Source organism: Notolabrus celidotus, chromosome 16 (assembly GCF_009762535.1).
Source record: "Notolabrus celidotus isolate fNotCel1 chromosome 16, fNotCel1.pri, whole genome shotgun sequence".
In the NCBI taxonomy this organism is placed as follows: Eukaryota; Metazoa; Chordata; class Actinopteri; order Labriformes; family Labridae; genus Notolabrus; species Notolabrus celidotus.
In genome coordinates this window covers 14480735-14500973 of record NC_048287.1, presented here as the reverse complement: position 1 = coordinate 14500973, position 20239 = coordinate 14480735, and the positions used below count along the sequence as shown (strand labels likewise).

Sequence of the window (20239 nt, the reverse complement as noted above, 5' to 3'; positions counted from 1 at the left end):
TATTAAAAAAGGTTAGAGTATAATTGAATTTATAGAATGCATAGATATTGAAGAGATTGCTCAAAGTCATTCTTTTGCAGGGGTCTTGTATGATGTGATTGATTTATTGTTGTAGCATCTACTGTAGAAACCAAAGTGGTTTGGTGGAGATGACAATGATGCATGTTATGTCTTATAAACAGAGGAGAATTAGAACAATATGCGGCTTATTGAAAAACAATGAGAGCTAGTCTTTGTCTTATTGATTTATAGAAATAATAATGCAGGATGTGGAACTCCTTCTGCGTTTCTTTATGTGGGTTTCTGCTGAATATTTAGCAAAGACTACTTTTAGGGATTTCACAAAAATCATGAGTGCTGGATCATCAGGAGTTTCATTTTAGGTCAAGAACTTAGCTGGCCTCTCAGCGTGTCTGGAGCTGTAGACCTCATTAGCCCCTGAGTTTGTTTTGAGCCTCATCTCTTCTGTCTCTTGGTTAGGCAACAGTCTGGGGCCAGAGCGGTGGGAATTTGTGACAGCAAGAAAGTCTGGCATTGCTGTAATCTTCAAAATAATGTGACTATGCGTAACAGAGCAGTTTATTTTTGCCTCTTGCAGTAGTTTTGCTACATGAGTTTTGAAATAATTAGGATATTTATTCCTAGGGATATTGTAGATGCGCTGCATCAGTATCTGCCACTTTTAAATCGTATGTGTAGTTTCAGCATGTATAAGGACAAACTATTGACTGTGTGTAAATATGGATGACGTGCCTCTGTCTCCTCCCACTGTTAAAACAATGAGCTCTGACAAATTGTGCTGGTGATGTACTCTGGAGCCAAGACATGTGCAGAAGCTGGGAGGCTGATGGAGCCACGGAATTGATTTCACACCCCTTCCCCTAAACTAAGCACACATTTCACTCACTGATAAAACAGCAGAGATCCATCAGGTCAGTTCAGTTTACAGAGGGACAGACTCTTGTGTGGGTTTGAAGCAGACACTCACAGTTACTTGAAGTTCAATGACTTTCATATTAGTTATGTTTATCTCACCATTCCTTCTCTACTCTGCTAATCTGCATATGTAAACAGAGCTGTCAATCATTACATCACATCCCCTCATTTTAGCTTCAAATAACGTGAAGCTTAACTTCTCAGAAAAATTAACATTTGCACACAATGACAGATATTTTGATTTACTAGTTTACCATGTCCCATCTCACAACAGGGAGGTGACAGAGTCTACGACCTAGACTATAGCCGGTCACCAAGGGGAGCTCCAGAAGTTCTGGCTTCCCTTTTTGGGAGTTGTTGTGTCGTCCATCTTCTTACAGTCTATTGGATAAACCAGAGTAGCCAATAAATTCAAGACATTAATTCTTGACAATTAATTGCTGCACGAAGTGTTGAGAGCTGCTTTTACTTGTGCCTGTGCAGGATCAAGGTGAATGACCAGATCGTGGAGGTGGATGGGACCAGTCTGGTGGGCGTCACACAGAGCTTTGCTGCCTCCGTCCTCAGGAACACATCAGGAGTCGTCAGGTAAGACTCACATAGAAGAGTTACTGCATCATCAGATGATGCTCCAAATGTTTACTAACTTCCGTTTGTACATAAACACACAAGATTTGTATGTTGTCCTCCACTGATGAGGATCTTTGGATTAACGTAAGATTACAGTACCAAAGTGTGTCAAGCAGCTATCAGCCCCAAGGACCAGACTACCATACAGTATCAGACAAATCGTGATTACTAACAAAATGGAGACTAAAACTGTCATGCACATTCAGTAGGGATGCATGCTATATTTCTGAATGTAATGAATGACATTTTTGGTCCTGCTTTTATTGTTAAGGTTAAAAGGTTAAAAAAACGTTGAACAGGGAGACTTAATGCAGTTCTGCAGATCCCCCTGCTCCTTTCCCATATCAAATTTAAAGGGGGTAAATATTTGGGAACACAATATGTGGCAAAAGTCTTTTGTGTTTGACAGTCGAGCAGTTTTTGGCAGTGGTCCGTTTAGAGCAGTGGGGAGCAGACAGCACACACACACACACACACACCCACACACACACACACACACACACACACACACACACACACACACACACACACACACACACACACACACACACAAACACACACAGCAAGGCAGGAGGGCTTTCATTTGGAAAGCCAGTGCTATCCTTGGCAGCGTTGGACGGCTGCTATCTCAGCTGCTTGCACTATTTTGCTCGTCTTTCCATTTCTCTTGGTTAGGTCTGCTGCAGTGCTGTCTTCTCTCTCTTTTTACTTTTACCTCCACGCTCCCTTTCTTTCCTTTCATCACATTTTTTTCTTCTCCTCGTAACTACATCTCATTTACTGCTTTCCCACTGCTGTACACTCTTTTCAAGCCTCCTATTTACTCCTTGTTTTGGTTTATTTTACTGACCCATTCATCTAGACAAGCTATGATTGAACAGCTGTTATATGGGGTTAAATAATCCATGTCCTTAGAGTAGTTTTCAACCTCCATCCTTTTCTGGTTGACACCTCCTCTGTGGGACTCAGCTGTGTGAAGATAGATTGGTGTGTGTGGAGAGCACAGAGCCTGGGGAAAGCTGGTGGTGGAACAAAAACACATCCAGCAGTGTCAGAGCAGACTGCTGGCTGGACAGATGCTGTTTGCTGAACTAATATTGACAGTGGAGGATTTTCCACATACCAGGATGTGGCATTATAGGTGAGGCAGCCTTGAAAATGATCCATCTACCACCTGTCCATCCCGTGACAAGTGTAAGATGTGTAGAAGTATGCATGTGCATAACGTGCAGTTTACCTGTCTATTTAAAATCAGAAAAAACACAGAATAATTTAAAGAATAAAAGACACTACATTTAAATCTGCCTGTGTAACAGTGCTAAAGCAGGTTTTAGGGATTCAAACCTCTTTTTCTCTAATCTTGCTTTTCATGTCTCACCCACTAACTCACTCCTCCTACTCCACCTCCCACTCTTCGGTAAATCCTTCCGTTTCTCCGTCTGATCACCAGAGGTTTGATGGCCAACTGTCCTAGATTTGCAATTTTAGCTATATTTAACCCTGACTTCTAGCAGCATGTAATCCAGGTCAGGTTTAGTCAGGAGATCCCCTGAAGATATAGTTTAGTGTAGCAAAAAATAATTTAAAAAAAAGTATAGGATTGTATAGAATAAAGGGAATAGTCTAGTCTAGTGTAGTGTATAGTATAGAATAGTTTATAGTACAGTATAGTTCATAGTAGAGTAGAGTAGAGCAGAGTAGAGTAGAGTTAAGTATAGTATACCTGGTATAGCGTATCAAATATAGAAAAGTATATAGTATGGTAAAGCATTTTATAGTTTAGTAAAATATAGTTTAGTATAGTATGGAATAGTATAATATTGAAGCGACTATACTATTGTATAGTTTTATTATATGATAGGATACCTACTGTAATATAGTATGCCTAGTGTAGTGTAGTATAGTATGGTTTACCCAGTAGAGTATAGTGTAGATTTCCTAGTATAGCATAGTATAGTATAGTATACCTAGAGTTGTGTTGTATAGTATGGTTTACCCAGTATAGTATAGTATATTATAGTATACCTAGTATAGTGTACTATAGTATGGTTTACCCAGTATAGTATAGTATAGTATAGTATAGTATAGTATAGTATAGTATAGTATAGTATAGTATAGTATAGTATAGTATACCTAGTGTAGTGTAGTATAGTTTGGTTTACCCAGTATAGTACAGTGTAGGTTACCTAGTATAGTATAGTATAGTATAGTATAGTATAGTATAGTATAGTATAGTATAGTATACCTAGTGTTGTGTTGTATAGTATGGTTTACCCAGTATATTATAGTATAGTATAGTATAGTATAGTATAGTATAGTATACCTAGTGTAGTGTAGTATAGTATGGTTTACCCAGTATAGTATAGTGTAGGTTACCTAGTATAGTATAGTGTAGGTTACCTAGTATAGTATAGTATAGTATAGTGTTGTGTAGTATAGTATGGTTTACCTGGTGTAGTGTAGTGTAGTGTAGTGTTTTGTCGTGTAGTGAAGGGTAACGTAGTATGGTATACATAGTATGGTATAGTATATTATCAAATTTTAAAGGCAAGAGGCAATTAATTTGACGTCTTTCGTTGAAACATTATTGTAGAGACAGGCAAACTGTGTTCTACAGCCATCTTAATGCAGATTTTTACTCTCATAAATACTTGATTGTGTATCATTATGTGTATAAATCCACAGCTGAAAATAGTCCCAAGAAATGGCCCTATGTATACTCTTTTTGTGTAGTTTCTTTACTTACTGTATTAGCTGCCTGTTTTTAAGGTCTGTGTCTTCCGTGGAACGCACAGGCTTATGGCTGAATGACAGATACAGAGACGTCAGGAAATGTTGTCTTAGGGACTCACAAAAAGTATAAACAGAGTAAGTATACGATGATGTGTATCCAAATAAAGTAGTGGTAGTGAGTCACACATCATGCTGCTTTCAATGTAGAAATAATAAGTTTAGGAAATGGGGGAAATCTATAAACAAGCCTAAATATAGTACAGTAGATAACAAATTCCTACCATGGTTGACCAGTCATATCTGTAATGTGTGATCTCATGCTGACATCCTTAATTGCCATCAACCCAGGGCTTCCTAATTGGCACGACATCTGTCCTGTAGCACATCTCCTAAATCCCCCTTTTTTTTTTTTTTTTTTTTTACATTTTTCCCTTAAATGCTTTAGCTTTATTTTTAACTAGTCAAGCAAAAGTAAAAAATGTTGACCTGTCAAGTTTCTGCACCATACTGTATATTCAACAAGAGTCATGCTGGTATAAATGGAAGTAAATTAGATCAGAAGTGAAGGTTTCTGCGGTTGAATTGAAGCAGCGCTGTGTGTGGCAGCCTTAGGACAGCGGGAGGTAAGGAGGAACCAAGACAGAGTCCCCATGCGTGAGGAGAGAGGCTGTTTCCAGGTCAGCTCCTCAGACCTCCCTGCTGTCCGAACGCTCGATGCAGTTCAGTACTCAGCACAGCCAGGGCCTTCCCTCTTTTCTTTTTTTCACTATCTCTGTCCTGCCCTTCAGTTGTTCCTTCACATGTAGATCAAATACTCCTCTCTGATGGAGCGTAAGGCCCTTTTCTACTATGCCTTTAGAATTATATGAAAGAGCTCTCGGGGACTGAATCCACTTGATTAGACCCTAACTTGAATCCACTCTCCCTCTCACTCTCTCTCTCTTCCTGTCACTCTCCCTCTCTCACTCTAGCGCACTCATACACACACACGCTCTCTCTCTAACATACACCAAACACAGACAGAGGGCCCCTGCTGGGTTGGAGATTGGAGAATAGGTCAGAGAAATACTATAGTGTTATGCCTTGGTTTGGAGGCATTGTTGGAGCTGTGAATTTTATTTTCAGTCAAGTAACAGTGGAGGAAGGAGTATATTCTTCTGCTTCTCTTCTTCTGATTTTAAATTATGTGTTCACGATTGGATAAAAGCTATTTTTACACGTCAAACAGACAAAAAGAAACATACAAACACTCAAAAATTGCAGTAAGGAAGGCTATATGAGTGACAAAAACTGAATTTGAAGGAGCGATTGCGAAGTGTTTACTTCTTCTTACATCATCTTAGGCCCTTTCTCCTTTTCTCTCTGCCTCCATCCACATTTTCATATGATATCGTTTAGTTGTAGGTCCCATGTGTGATTACTGTAGTCCGTAATCTGAAGCTCAGAGAGTCACCGCCTGTGACTCTCTCCATTTTGTTCCTTACCAGCCTTATGACGGCTGCCTGGCTGAGCCCATTGTCTGCTCACATTATTATGTGGGTCCAGTCTCCCAGCCCAGCCTGATATGTCAACAGATATCGCTGACGTTGCTCGGAGGCTGTGGTTCTGGACTTCTCTCACAGAAGTCCCTGCTGTGGTCATTTCACTACCCCAATACACACCCATATACATAATAGAGGCAAAAAATAATTGCAGAAGTCCTAAATCTGCATGTTCATGTATCACCTCAGACAGGTGTAAGCCTGTAGAGGCAAGTCTTTTTAATACATATTTTCTCTTGTATTTAATTTGACTTTTTATCGTCCATCCCATTTTTAAGCCCAAACACAGAGGTGCTAGGGAAAAGTCAGGACAATTCAAATGGTCCATACCTGACAGGGGTCCTAAAAATATTAGAACAGCTGGTGGGCCGAATGTGATTTTATTTCATGGGGCCCAAAACCCTTGGCAGCACCCCTTCCAAATATCACATTACAAAAAGCATATTTACCACGACAATGGTAGCTTGCATTAAATTGTTGACACTTAAAAATACATTTATATCTTTTTTATACCATATTTTCAGAGCCTACATTTCCCATAAGGACTTCACCTCCAATTTACCACAAAAGCACATTTTTGGAACAAAAAGTTACATAAGAAAAACAAATGACACAAAGTAGAAAAATGCCTCACAAAGCTTATAAAGATGAGTTTAACAACCGTTCTAAGATTTTGTGATGAAAATACTTACAGTATGTATGCTGTATCTGTAGTCAGTGATGTCTATAACAGTACATGTCACAGGTTTGTGATTGGCCGGGAGCGCCCGGGCCAGCAGAGCGAGGTGGCCACACTCATCCAGCAGACCCTGGAGCAGGAGCGGAGGCAGAGGGAGCTGCTGGAGCAACAGTACGCCCAATATGATGCTGACGATGACGAGGTAAATACCACACTAACTAACCTGGGTACTACACAAGGTGCTATATTCAAAAGAATGTGCTAGAGAATTGTGGGAAAGGGTAAGATGCCATCCTTTAATTAGAGGAACTTCAAATTAAATTAAAATGGTTCATAACAGTTGTTTCAGTACACACACTTCTCATACATGACACTTTATTGGAAAAATAAGGCTTCTAGTTGTTGCTTAAATGTAAATGAGCTTCCCTCTCATGACAGTACACTGCAATTTATAGCTTATTACTCCATAAAACTGACTGACAGGAGGCTTTGATGCTGACATATTAACAGACACACACACACACACCCTCTCTCTCACTCTCTCACTCACACACACACTCAAACACAGAGAATGCCATCCAAGCTTTGGTCCTCGAAAGCATCACTCAGCGTTTCCCCCTCTGATTCTGCTGCTTACTCACAGCACGTTTAATCCAAGACACTGAGCTCATGGCCGTGCAACTACTGCCACCCGTGTGAGTGTGTGTGTGTGTGTGTGTGTGTGTGTGTGTGTGTGTGTGTGTGTCTGTGTGTGTGTGTGTGTGTGTGTGTGTGTGTGTGTGTGTGTGTGTGTGTGTGTGTGTGTGTGTGAGTGTGTGAGTGTGTGAGTGTGTGAGTGTGTGAGCGAGCTATACACACACTCACACTGCATATACGCATGAAATCACACACCGTAGTATTGTAAATCAGTGCAAAGTGGGTCCTCATCTACACACACACAGAGAAAGCTGCACTCATGCCTGGATTTACATGCACACACTCACATACCGCACTGTGTAGTTTGAAGTCTTTTATGTACTTGTCGAAGATGGATTGAGAGGTTTCATCATGCATTAGAAACTCCTTTGCAAAGCCCTAGAAGCTGATCCCAGTTGTCCCATAATCACGTCCCCATACACATGTAACACTGTCAGCTCATATTAAAGCTCCTACACAGTGTTGAGGCTTGATTTCAGGCACTGGAACTCTCAAAAAGTCTCCCTCAGTCTGTTTGTCTTCCTGTTTCCTGCCATCATTTCATTCCCAGGGTATGTAATGAAGATCTAAATAAACGTAGGAGGACATCTGGAGGATTTTATTTGAATAAACACCCTGTAACTCATCCCAGGAGGGTCACCTTAACATGAGAATGGAGATCACGGTGAAATTGTCAATCCATATATTGAAAACAAACGGCTGTAAAACACACTTGAAATCTGCCAGTGAAGAACAAAACCATCCGTAACTGCCCACGTAACTGCCAACAGGGTAAACAGTTACAAAACCATTACAGAGATCTATGGAGCAATAAAAGGAGCTCATCAATATTAATAACTCATAAATATTAGAAGGAGTTCTCACCGGGTGGGCGGGGGTGGAGGTTGTTTCTCACTCTGAGGGCTGCCAGTGAGGATGTGACTGACAGCTCTTTATCAGTGCTGGGGCTGCTGTCCCAGAGGGGAGGGATGCTCCTTCAGTTAGCAAAAGACATCAGACACACATGCTTCAGTCCATTTGTGTGTCTGTGTTACACTTAAATGGGAACACATGGGGGTAAAGCAAACACACACACACACACACACACACACACACACAAAATATATTTGACTATTTATATTCACATTGTTTTTCTACTTTTTAAAGTTTTATATGATTGAGCTGATATTTCATAAATCAGTTTTTTCCTGAGAAATTTAAAATTGAAATGGTTATTTTTATCTTCTATGGAACAATTATTCAAGAATACAATTAGAGGTAGCAGCATATACTGAGACTCAATTTTATTCTACGGCACATTTCAAGAACACAGTCAAGTTAAAACATTAGCTTATCATGAATTACATTAAACTTTTCCATTGAAGGTAAATAGACAAGGTGTATGGGATTTCTGCAGAAATATTTATGTTGACATTTTGGTCATTATTCAGTTGTCCTTCATCTCTGGACTCTGGAATGTTGCACTCGCTAGCTCCCATCATTGTTAAAGTTACTTTGCAGAGATCAGCAGCTAACTTGGAGATGCACTCACTCTGCTGCTGCTGCTGCCTGGATTGAATGACAGGATCCAGTATTATATTATATTTCATGTTGTTCCGCAGACAGATTTAGAATGTTAGCAGGAACTAACGCATTCGCCACGGTGTCAGCAAGAGGGGAAATGTGCCAGACTCCTTTAGGTGGATTGATTGGATATGACACTTCAGATCAGGGTTGTTCCTTTGGCTGTTGAGAATGAATTACCACAGATTTCAGGTTTTGACTAAACAGAATCAAATATTTACAACACCCAGGTGATTAGTAAGAGAACCAGGTAAGAATATCTAAATGACTAACTGGAATAAAACTGGAAGAATCTAGTACCAGCAAAACTGGTACTGTGAGGGTAAAATACAGTGTTGGCATTCAAGCGCTGCATTAAATTACTTTCAAATCCTCCTCAAAAGCTTGTTTTTTGCTTATTCAGGCACTTATGTGTTGTTCAAGTCGAATAAATCAGAGCTTTCAGGAAAAGCTAAGTTCTTCGAAATGGCGGCTTTGTTGTCGATGGTTGCACTCTAGTAAGTCAATGGACTTCTAAAGATGAGTGACTTATTCATTCAGTAAAACAAAAGTATAAAAGTATTACAACTTTAAGTTATCCAAGTAATTAGGCTTGTGTCAAAGGTTCCAAAATAATGCTCTAAACAAACTCTCATTTGTTGGATGGTTGATCGACACTGAACCATGTATGAGCAACAAGGGTGCTGTTATCTGCAGAGGTCTCCTCTGTTCTAAAACAAGCAAATCAGATGATAATTTTGGTAAGAACAGTGAATACAGCAATTTTAACTTGGAAATCAGTGTTTCTATGACCCTCTGCTTCAAGGACATAAGAATTTAGGAGGGCTATGAGCTAAAGCTAGCTTGTCTCTGGAGCTTACCTTGGTTTAAAGTTAGGTTTCATTCAGTGTTCACCGTACATGAGGCTTTATCAGGGGCTGAATTATCCGCTGATGTCTTCTCTTATTTAAAACCTACTGACCTGTTAATACAAACAAATTAAACAGTCACAAAGAAACGGTTACAGCTGGTACAGACAAGCTTAGAGTAAAAAAACGAGGCTTCTGCAGACTGATATATAAGTTTAGAGTGAGACTGAACAAGGAAAAGGAGCCAATGATCCAGGCTTTGCTTTAAACAACCAGATGGTATTTATCTCCTGAGAAGGGTACAGCCTTAAAATATCTTATCACATCCTTCTGTCCAAGTGGTAGTCACAGCCCTCTCCTCTAGTGCCTGACAGTCATTATACCAACGTCATGCTCATATGGGACTTTCATTTTGTAAATCATCAAACTGAGCATCCTCTAAACAACAACAAGATTTCACCCTTACTTGTCCTTTCCTCTCCTGATGCCTCATGCATGCAGTCGGGGGCGATGCATTTATCATATGCAAATTGATGTTTGACTGCCCTCCCATGCGCTCGATTGTTAACTCCACCTTCAGAAAATGAGGACTTAACGTAGGATGCCGGTACCATAGCAACAAGCAAGCCTATTATGGAATGGAAATGGAGCTCTGCGTCGGCCAGGCATGCAAACAAATCAGGCCTGAGCAGCGTTATGAGAGTTCAGAGAGAGATGGAGGGATGTGCAAGGCAAGAGATGAGTGGAAGATACAGACTGAGATGATGAGAGAGGAGGTGGGGTTGTGTGCGTGTGCGTGTGCATGTGTGTGTGTGTGTGTGTGTGTGTGTGTGTGTGTGTGTGTGTGTGTGTGTGTGTGTGTGTGTGTGAACTACAAGTGTGTGACAGATTTAGATAGAATGTCAAACAACTATACGAAGATGGATTTAAGATAAACAGAGAAAGACAAAGTAATGTGGCAGCAGGGAAGCATGATTTGCATAATAACAAGTGCATATGTTAAACATCCCTCATGCAATACACTTTAACTCTGTTTGACTTAAACTAATATTTACATGCAGATGATTAAATGTGCTCTCATTTCCATAATTAGCTTGCTGTCAACTAACTTGGACTAACTGACAGGACTAGAGAAAGTATTATAGGATAGATGGTTGCGTGATGTCGAGAGGGAGGCAGAGATGTTTTCACAGAGGAAATATCAGGCTCTATTGGTCGTCAGCCAAACTCTGAATCAACCGATCCATTTTTATCCGATGCCTAATGACCGAAGCCAACAATCATTAAACTGTATTTCCAGATCGGAGAAAAGCAAAACTGCAGAGCGCACATGCAGCATGGCCTACATCAATGTCATGCCAGAAAATGTGCAATATTTAATTCCTGTTTAACATTTTAGAGCTGTAATAAGGACATGTGTTTGTTGACTTATATCCGTAACAAATCCTAGATTATTAACATTTAAAATAAGCTCCATTAAAGACAGTGTCACAGTGTCACAGTAAAACCTCACTTTTCATGACCAGAACACACACTTTAGGCAAGATGGTGACTAATGTTTAAAAATAATCAAAAGTGACATTCAAATTTGGCAAGTACAACTTCTTCTTTTGGCTGATCTTTTCTAGAAACGACACTCACAGCTGACCAGGCTGTCAAAGCGATTTATTTCTGTCAAAGTCTCAGACGTCTAAGTGGGTTACCCTAAATTTTATATAACTGGAAGCATTAAAAGAGCATTATTTATGTAAAAATGAGGTTTAAAATAAGGATTGCATGAGTGAAAAGGAGGGGTTTGTGGTTCTGCTTAACATGCAATGTGCAGCAGGTAGAGCAACGTGATGCACTGTGACTGTTGTAGCTGTGAGGAGCGAGGGGAGACAGATGAGACGAGACAGAGAGAGAAACAGCAAACGGATGCAGCTGGATGTCTGACAGTCTGGTGACTCTGTTCAGGCTGTTTGGCCGTTCGCTGACTCCTTATTTGAGTCAATTTTTATTTATGTAGCCTGAAATCATGAAACACAATTTGCCTCATGGGCCGAAAGTGTTTACACTTTATGCCAACCTCTGTTCTTAGACCAGGATTAGGAAAACCTCCCTCTAAAAAAATCCTGGGGGCACCCGTTTAGCTCAGTTTGTGGAGCGTGTGCTCCATATAAAAGGACTACAGTCCTTGTCACATGGTCCTGGTTCAGCTACCGACCATGACCCTATGATGAATGTCTACATCACTCACTCCTCCACACATTTCCTGTCTCTTTTTAGCGGTTCTGTCAAGCAGAGGCAACAAAGCCCAAAAATAAATCTTAAAAATATAATAATGTTAAAATCCTGCACAGTGGAAAAGAGAAAAAACCCTTAGAAGAGCAACAGAGGATGAAATCTCTCAGAAGAGTGAAAAACATGCAATAGATGTAGTAAGATGAGAAATAGGACAGACCACATACAATAAACACTTGAGCTTCTCTCAGACAAAAGGCACATTAAAAAACAAAGATAGAGAGATAAGCTAATATGCAAATATGAGGAGCCTGGAAAAAAGGATAGTCTAGGTTAAGCACAGATGATCCAGATCAGTTACCACTGGATGGGGATTGTTAAATGGTAAATGCTCTGTAGGTGGTTTAACCAAAATCAGGCTTTTCATTTTCTGTCAGTAACCAATCACCTTCTGTCTGAAATAACAACCATCAGGGCGCTGGTTAAGCAGGCGCCCCACATACAGAGGCTGCAATCTATGTTGAACTGGATGTAGGATTGACTCCCAGTCCCAATATGGTTTAGTGAATGTCATCCCCCATTCTCCATCCAAAACATGTCCCCTTAAGCTGTCATATCAAATGAAGGCTTAAAGCCCCCAAAATAATCCTAAACAAGAAAAAATATAGCAAACATCTCTTTGTTAGCTGTAGTTAGCTTGCTGTTAGTTAACCAATGTCGGAACACATCGGTTGTTGTCAAATTAGCAATTTTGGAAGCAAGTAGGAGTCGGAGTTGGGAGACAGGGTCAAGAGCAGATTGTTTATCGACATTAAGTGAAGCTTAATCATTATCAGAAGACTGACGATGGGTCCAGGATTGCATTGGAATTATATTTTTACCTTTTTCGCTCCATAGCAAATGCTGGCTGAAATGCGAGCGGACAATGCCACTCATTCTACAAACAGAGATCACAACACTTCTGATACCAAAACAGGGTGACACCATCAATAACTACTGACCCCCAATACCAAAATAGTGGTCAGAAGTTAGCTACCTCGCTAGCTAGCTAGTTTTACGGTGGTCTTATATACATTTCCTAGCTCCATTTATAGAGCCATGAAATGCTAGCTTAGATTTGTGAGTCTCTTTTATAAAACACAGCTTAATCCAAGGGGGAGGATGGAAAGAAATACATTACATCTTTTAAAAGCCTTGAAATGAAGACTTATCGTTGTGTTTAAGTGATTACAGAAAAATCCGCAGACTTTCATAACCATCTGGATAAATAAACACTACTGCTGCACCAACCAACAAATGTTAGCCCATCAGTTCATTTTTTCCCAAGTGTTTACCCTTTTTCTTTACATAAACACAGCTTGGTATCATGGTAAGGAACACTAGCTCCTTAATGCATTTTTTGCAAAATGGGCCCAAGTAATACATCAAAAAATATTTGCAGTTATTTTAGTATATTTAGATGCTTCTTTAGCATTGACAAATGTTATGTAAAGCTACCTGGATTAGGAATTTTCTTTTCTCCGTTCTGCTTTAGGAGAGAAAGAAAAGCGATGTCTCTCCTGTCTGTACACTGTGCTCTGTACTTTGAGTGTATCTGCTGCAAAGCCAACTATACCACTGACTTTGTCCTTTGTTTCCTCTCACAGCAGACAGGCGAGTACGCCACAGATGAAGAGGACGGAGGGACAACAGTGGCTGGTGGGGACAAGAGCATCGAGGTGTTTGATTTGCCAGAGTCAGAGGACATCTTGTCTCCGTCGGATTTAGATGCCACTAAACTCTACCAGAAATTCAGAGAGGTAAACTCAGATACTTTCTCATCTCTTATCTCTTCTCTTGAATATTTTAATTTGAAGATCACACAATGGAAAGGAGGCTGGCACATTTTTTTTTTGTCATGACTTTGAGGAAAACTTTAAAAGAATAAATATACCCTCTAAAGCAGAAAACTCGGCACAAAATTAGGTGATTTAATCAAACAACAAAAGCTACCAACACAATAGAGTCTGGCACACACTCACTTTACTATGCAGAGTTTCATTCTTTTGTAAAGATCTAAGATCCGCTTACTCTCCTTAAATCCTAATCTGGATGATTAGAGGCATGAATACAAAAGCCTTATGCTCATTTCATCTCTAATTACCCGTGTTTGGTTAAAACCCTCAGATGAAGAGAACCCACTTACACTTTAAACCTGTATTTGAATCAGTTTGTATCCTGATTTTGGCAACTCTTCACACAACTGGCCTCTGAGAATAGAAACCAATTTTAGTGAACTGTTGCTACTAGCACTTACTAAGAACTTCCTTCGAAAAACATCTACAGTGCCAAATTAATTCATAGACTGTTACCATTTCATGCTCTTCAGGCTGGAAGAAGCTGGTGTTATTGACTGAAACTTGCAGCACTATTATTTGTCGCCACAACACTTCTCTGTAGAGTAGCACAATATCTGCGTGACACTTTTAACAAATGTGTTCAGTTCTGCAGGCACTTCAGGGGATATGTAGTGAAACTATAATGTAATCCCTGCTCACAGGACGTACATATTTCATAAATTTTTGTCATTTCCTCTGGACCTTGACCTTTCTCTCCGGTAGTGCAGCTTTTATTTTTTGTTTTTCTTTTAAAGGCTCTCTGTATTACACTTCCTCATCTCTCTCTGCTGACTCTAACACCCGAGGAAAAGTGAAGCTAGGCAGCATGGAAATACGCTTTCTTTTGGTCTTCTTAATGTCCTTTTATAAAAGTCTTATTCCCCAGCAGGCTGCTGTTCAAGTCCATTTACTTTTTGATAGTGTTTTGAAACATGTCTTGGAGAAATTATTAATGGTGTAGTCTAGACAGTCGCAAAATTGACTGATACTCATATCATCAAGAAATGAGGAATAAAAGTTACAATGATCCAGTAAATTTAGTTTGTATTCCTTACAGTTGGACTATTTACAACTGTTTACATTGATTGGAATGAATCCACAAGATTCACATATTACATACTAGAGCTACTACGAGTACTACAAATTATTTGTTTAGTTATCAATTGCTGAAACTATTTTTTTTTAATTCTAACTGGACATCTGTGATGTTCCGCTAACTTGTTTCCATTGACAGCTGTTGCAGGCTGGGGTGCTGGTTTGGCTTAGCGGTTAGATAGTGCACCACAAACCGGTTGTAGATTCAAGTCCTTGGCCCTTTGCGGCATGTCATATCTGAATCTCTCCTCTAATTTTCCTAATTTATTCACTGCCCTGTCTCTGAATAAAGACATAAAAACCCCAAAACAAAAACAAAAATCCTAAATGCTAAATAAAAATTGTCCCATAATTTGTCTACACTTAGTATGATGCTTCAGCAGTTTCATTTGGTGATACCAAGTTGTCGTCTTTGGATGTCTTTAAACATGACAGTACTTTTAAACATTATGTTCTGTTGTTTTATCACTATGTTTGTTTACTGAGCTGCAGAGTAGAGATAGAAATGCCAACCTGTAACCTCAGGCTTAAATAATGAAACCAATGCATGAGCTCTTAAAGCTGAAGTTGCTCGAGTGTCCACTTGAGTCTGTCTCCAAAATCTAAGGAATCCCCATTATGTAGAGCTTATGAAAAAATGCAGAAATCAGCATGTTTACCACCTGGTAAAAAATGCTAGCGAGAGAGAGGGAGGGAGGGTTTTGGTATCTCACTCTTTCATTGTAGTGGGACAAATTCAAACATTTGTGAGACTATTTTTGAGGTTAGGGTTAGGGTTAGGATATATGCTCATGGTTATTTCTTGTTACCATTCAAACTTTCCCAAACTTGTCTACGACACTCCTCTTTCGTCATTTCTGCCTCATTTACTGGAGCTCTAATTTGCTCTCATTTCCACATCTGTTGTTCCACATCCAGTTCTTTCTCTCAATCTCATCCTTTCTTCGTGTCGTCTCTCTCCCTCTCTGTGCCTGCTTGCTCATCTCAGCTTCCATCCATTACTCTTAGTAGCACTCCCTTCATTTTGAACTCCATCCATTTTAAATTTTACAGTCTGAAAAATTTACCATTACCCACTGTGTTGCTTCTTTGGAAAAAAACGTGAACATTTCCCATTAATAGTAAGATTTATTTCAGATTTATGTTAAAATTCATTTAAAACTATTGAGCCCTTTATCTCTTACTGTCCATCTCGTGCCTTTCTTCTGCTCTCCTCTGGGAGTGTGTGTCAATGCTGGAGCCGGGACGCTGTCAGGGAGGACAGGGTCGGCTGCCTCTGTCCGTCACACTATATTGACAGTGGAGAGAGCCTGCGCAACCATGCATCTGATTATCTGACCGCCCTCTCTCTTCTTCTCCTGTCTTCTCTTTTTCTCCGCCTCTGCTCCCTACAGCTCCAGATCAAACACACAGTGACCGAGGCCGAGATCCAGAAGCTCAAAAACAAGGTAAGAGCTTAAACTGTCCATGTGTGGGCCGGTGTGTTGTGGGTGCAAGTGGCACAAGTTAGTTGGAGTTCAAACTATTTGTAAATAGATACAGCACTGGGACAGGAGGACAGGAGTTCATGTTTGGAAAGCTTAAGAAATGCATCTTGGTATTTCAAATTACTATTATTACATTTTATAAGTACTCAGAATTCTGACATATCCGTCAAAACCATCAAGCATCTTGGAAGAAGCTGCATGCAGTTTTCTTTGCACTTGTAACAAAAACAAAAGTCTATTTTTGTATTTTCAGTGTATTCCGATCAGTTTCTTTTCATATCCAGTAAAACATTATTTTCCTCAATGCTCAAAGTTGCACATTTTCAATATGAGAACATCTAATAGAGTCATGTTAGTTTTTTTTCCAACAATCTAAAACCGCACGGTGTGTCTGTGTGTGCATGTGTGTTTACCTCCTCATATCCTAGGTATGGAGTAATATTATCTGACAAATTTAAACAACATGATTTAATTAATTCCAAATGAATTTGCTGAGAGTCGGTCTGAACAAATAAATTAATATGTGGTAAGTAAAGTGATAAAGATTGTGCTCAAAGTACAGAATTTGCTCTCTAATTTTGATTCATTTTTTAAACCATTTAGAATTTTGCAGAATCAAGTTTTTTTTTTATCTTAACTAATTGAATTTTTTTTTTAATGTTTTTTTTAAATATTTTAAACCTGTAGACCATAAAAATACATTAAAAAATCTTAATTTCCAGGGTCAAACTGCATGATCTATTTACATGTGAGCTGTACTCAAAGTTACATATCCTTCTTAATAAAGAAATATTGTTACCTTCTCAGGACCAGTAGAATTCACTATCCTCTCATGAGCTCCCAACTACACTTTTTTTTGTCCATCTCCAGCTGGCGTCTGTGGAGAGGGAGAAGCAGCGCTGGGAGAAGGAGAAGAGCCAGCTGAAGGCCAGCATCGAGGAGAACAAGGAGAGGATGCTGAAGCTGGAGAGCTACTGGATCGAAGCGCAGACCCTCTGCCACACGGTCAACGAACACCTGAAGGAGGCCCAGGCCCAGTATCAAACTCTGGAGAAGAAGTACAACAAGGCCAAGAAACTCATCAAAGACTTTCAGCAGAAGTGAGTCCACCTGAGTTTAAAATGATCTCTGGTTGAGGAGCAAAGGGAGGAATGTTCACTGACTATTCAGAAACATTTCATACTGTCTTCTCTTGGCAAATCACAGAACTTAACCTTTGATAGCACAAGACTTTTGGCAAGACCTTGACCTTTGATGAGGAAAATGCCAAACATGTGAAACAATAAAGATATAAATAGCATTATAGCATACATGAAACAGGTGGTTATGATGTTAAAAGACCGCATGATCTCCTTGTTAACCTGCTATGATTTGATCTCTGTTAGTCATCTGTTCTGTTTTGTTCAGTCAGTTGTCATATTTTAATATCACTAAATGCACCCTGAAGACTGCATGGCTGCAACTCACGTTTGCATGGCTGGCTTATAGCGGCACTTATCTGCTGGAAATTAAAGATTAAAACTCCTACACATTAACCGTTTCTTTAAAGTGGTTATAATTCATTCATAAATACATCATTTGAGATAATCCCTTCAATATTCCTTTCTTTAACCTGTTTTTTTGCCTCTACGGTGAGGCACAGCAGCTCTTTTCAAGCCAAAGTCTTGTCCCATTTCAGCAGTACGTGCTGAGTTTCCATTCTTATGCAGCCCAGCATTCCTGCTTTTCTATGCACTGATCTCTTTGGTCAGTCCCATCACAACCTCTCCTGCTCAGCTCCTGTCTGACTGCCTCTAATTGGCTCTGGCCCTGAAGGCTAAATGAAAGCAAACTGACGAAACAAAGTCTTCATGCTGATCTTAAGCAGCGGACTGCAGAGGAGAGATGGCTCAGGGACCAAGGGCAAAATAGGCACAAGGGAACAGCTGATTTATTATTCTTGAGGATTTCAATTTGTGGGTTTTTAGGAGGAGATATGTTTGTGTTGACTGTGTTTTTGAGGTTGAACTGAGTCATAGTAACATTGTAAAACAACCTTCTGAGGGAATGTCATGTACTGTTACAAACACACACACATGAATGCATGTTTTTAACGCTAATGCGTACCAACCTAACTCAGCACATCTCCACCCTCCCTCTTTCTTGTCTCTTCAGAGAGGTGGAGTTTATCCAGAAGGAGGATGCAGAGAGGAAGCGACTGGAGGAGGCTGAGAAAGCTCACCTGGCTGAGATCCAGGGCCTGCAAATCCGGGTAATTTAGATCTCTTTAGGGTTTCTGTGTATTTATTTTTCCTCCATCCTCCTCTGCATACCTCTCTGTGTTTTATTTGTTCTGCATGTGTCCACAAGAATCAGCTTAATGGCCTGTGAAGAAAAGAGCAAGGCCTGAAGTAAAAATGAACTAATGAGCAGTGCAGTTCTTCTCTGCTTAATGATCAAGATCGTTAGGTTTGGCACATTTCATATATGTGTAACTTTTTGTATTGCAAAGGCTAAGAATGTGCAGGAGAAATAGATCCAGATGACAAAATGTTCATAAAGATCACTTAGTTTTGCAACAGCACCCTGTCACTGCTGTTTTCCCTCAAGAAGGCTGTAGTGTCACTTCTGCAACACAGGGAAAGCTTCTCTCCTCCTTAGACAGCGACAGCAGGTCGATTTGGTGTCCAGGGGCCTGTAGATGTTCCTGGTGTCAAACTCTGTATTGATTTTCTGCTTTCCTGGTCTTAAAACATGACAGTCATGTTGTTTTCTCCAAAGTCTCAGGCCGTGCCCCACAGTCCAATGTGCAGTCAACCCAACTGTCCCCTACTATTATTCTGCACACTGAGCACTCATTCATACTGCACTGCATTGTAACGGGTGAATGAAGTGTTTCTCTTTTGAGCACAAAAAAAAGACATGGTGCGAATAAACCCTAGATTCAAATACTTCACTTTGGCAGTACACAAAAATGTTTTCAGTGGATAGAAAAGATGATTTATGTGCTTTTCATCATGAGGACATTTATATTTCAGTGCTCTGAAGCAGCTGTGTTCACAGGTAAGTGCATGTAGGTGATTAACATTGATCTGTTCCTCTCTCTCTCTCTACAGATTGCAACATTAGAGTCGGAGCTAATGCAGCTGATGAAGCAGAACGGCATCCAGGTCAACAACAACAACAGCAACAGTGCTGAGAGGCTGAGTGCTCAGCAGAACAGCCCTAAACGAGTGGCAGCACAAGCCAGAGGTCTGTTCATTTGGAGGATTATTTGTATAGTTTCATTTGGTTAAAGTTGCTCTTTATTTGGAGAAAAATATCCTTTCTTGCCGAGAGTTGATTAGAAGACTAGTGCGTGGAAAGTTACTGAAAATAAGCAATTGGTAACAAATACTTATAACACTTTTTTTTTATCCAACATAAAAATGGAGAACAAGATGTGTTTCTATCGTAGACTGTGTAAAAAATTAACCTAATTTCTGTGACGTCAGCCGCTGGTTTCTGGAGAGACATTTTAAAGCCAAATAGTGGCATGAATCATGTTGGAAATGTTGACTCAACCTAACTTTGATCAGCCTAGAAACAGGCCAAGAGTTGAATCTGAGACAAGCTTTAAGTCTCCTGACAAACTGTAAAACCATGCCCCTAAACCCCTCCCCCTAAACTGTGTACAGTACATAAACCACATACATTTTGAATCCGGCTGTACACATTCTCAATTTTGCTGTAAAATTAGCATTTCTTGCATTGGACCTAAAGGAGAATCATTTGTTTTTGAGCTAGCCTCTAGTGGACACTTGAGGAACTGCAGTTTTTGCACTTCCACCTTGGCTTGATTTTGCAGAAACAGAGATTGCTGCTTGGTTTTTAAAAATGGTTTCAGGTAGGAATATATCTTGGCCTGGTTCACTGACTTCCTGAAGTTATGATTGGTTTTACGGCAACCAGA

General features: G+C 39.9%; 1 protein-coding gene across 2 annotated transcripts in view; it reads left to right on the top strand.

The window, feature by feature from the left end:
• The window catches only part of ppp1r9a (protein phosphatase 1, regulatory subunit 9A), a 54936-nt gene that overhangs the window by 24615 nt on the left and 10082 nt on the right, over nucleotides 1-20239 (top strand). For both annotated transcript variants that reach the window (XM_034704135.1, XM_034704136.1), the window contains 7 exons: nucleotides 1420-1524; nucleotides 6586-6721; nucleotides 13496-13648; nucleotides 16216-16269; nucleotides 17179-17408; nucleotides 18463-18559; nucleotides 19404-19539. In XM_034704135.1, coding sequence (XP_034560026.1) covers nucleotides 1420-1524; nucleotides 6586-6721; nucleotides 13496-13648; nucleotides 16216-16269; nucleotides 17179-17408; nucleotides 18463-18559; nucleotides 19404-19539 — 911 coding nt within the window. The remainder of the gene's footprint in view (nucleotides 1-1419; nucleotides 1525-6585; nucleotides 6722-13495; nucleotides 13649-16215; nucleotides 16270-17178; nucleotides 17409-18462; nucleotides 18560-19403; nucleotides 19540-20239) is intronic.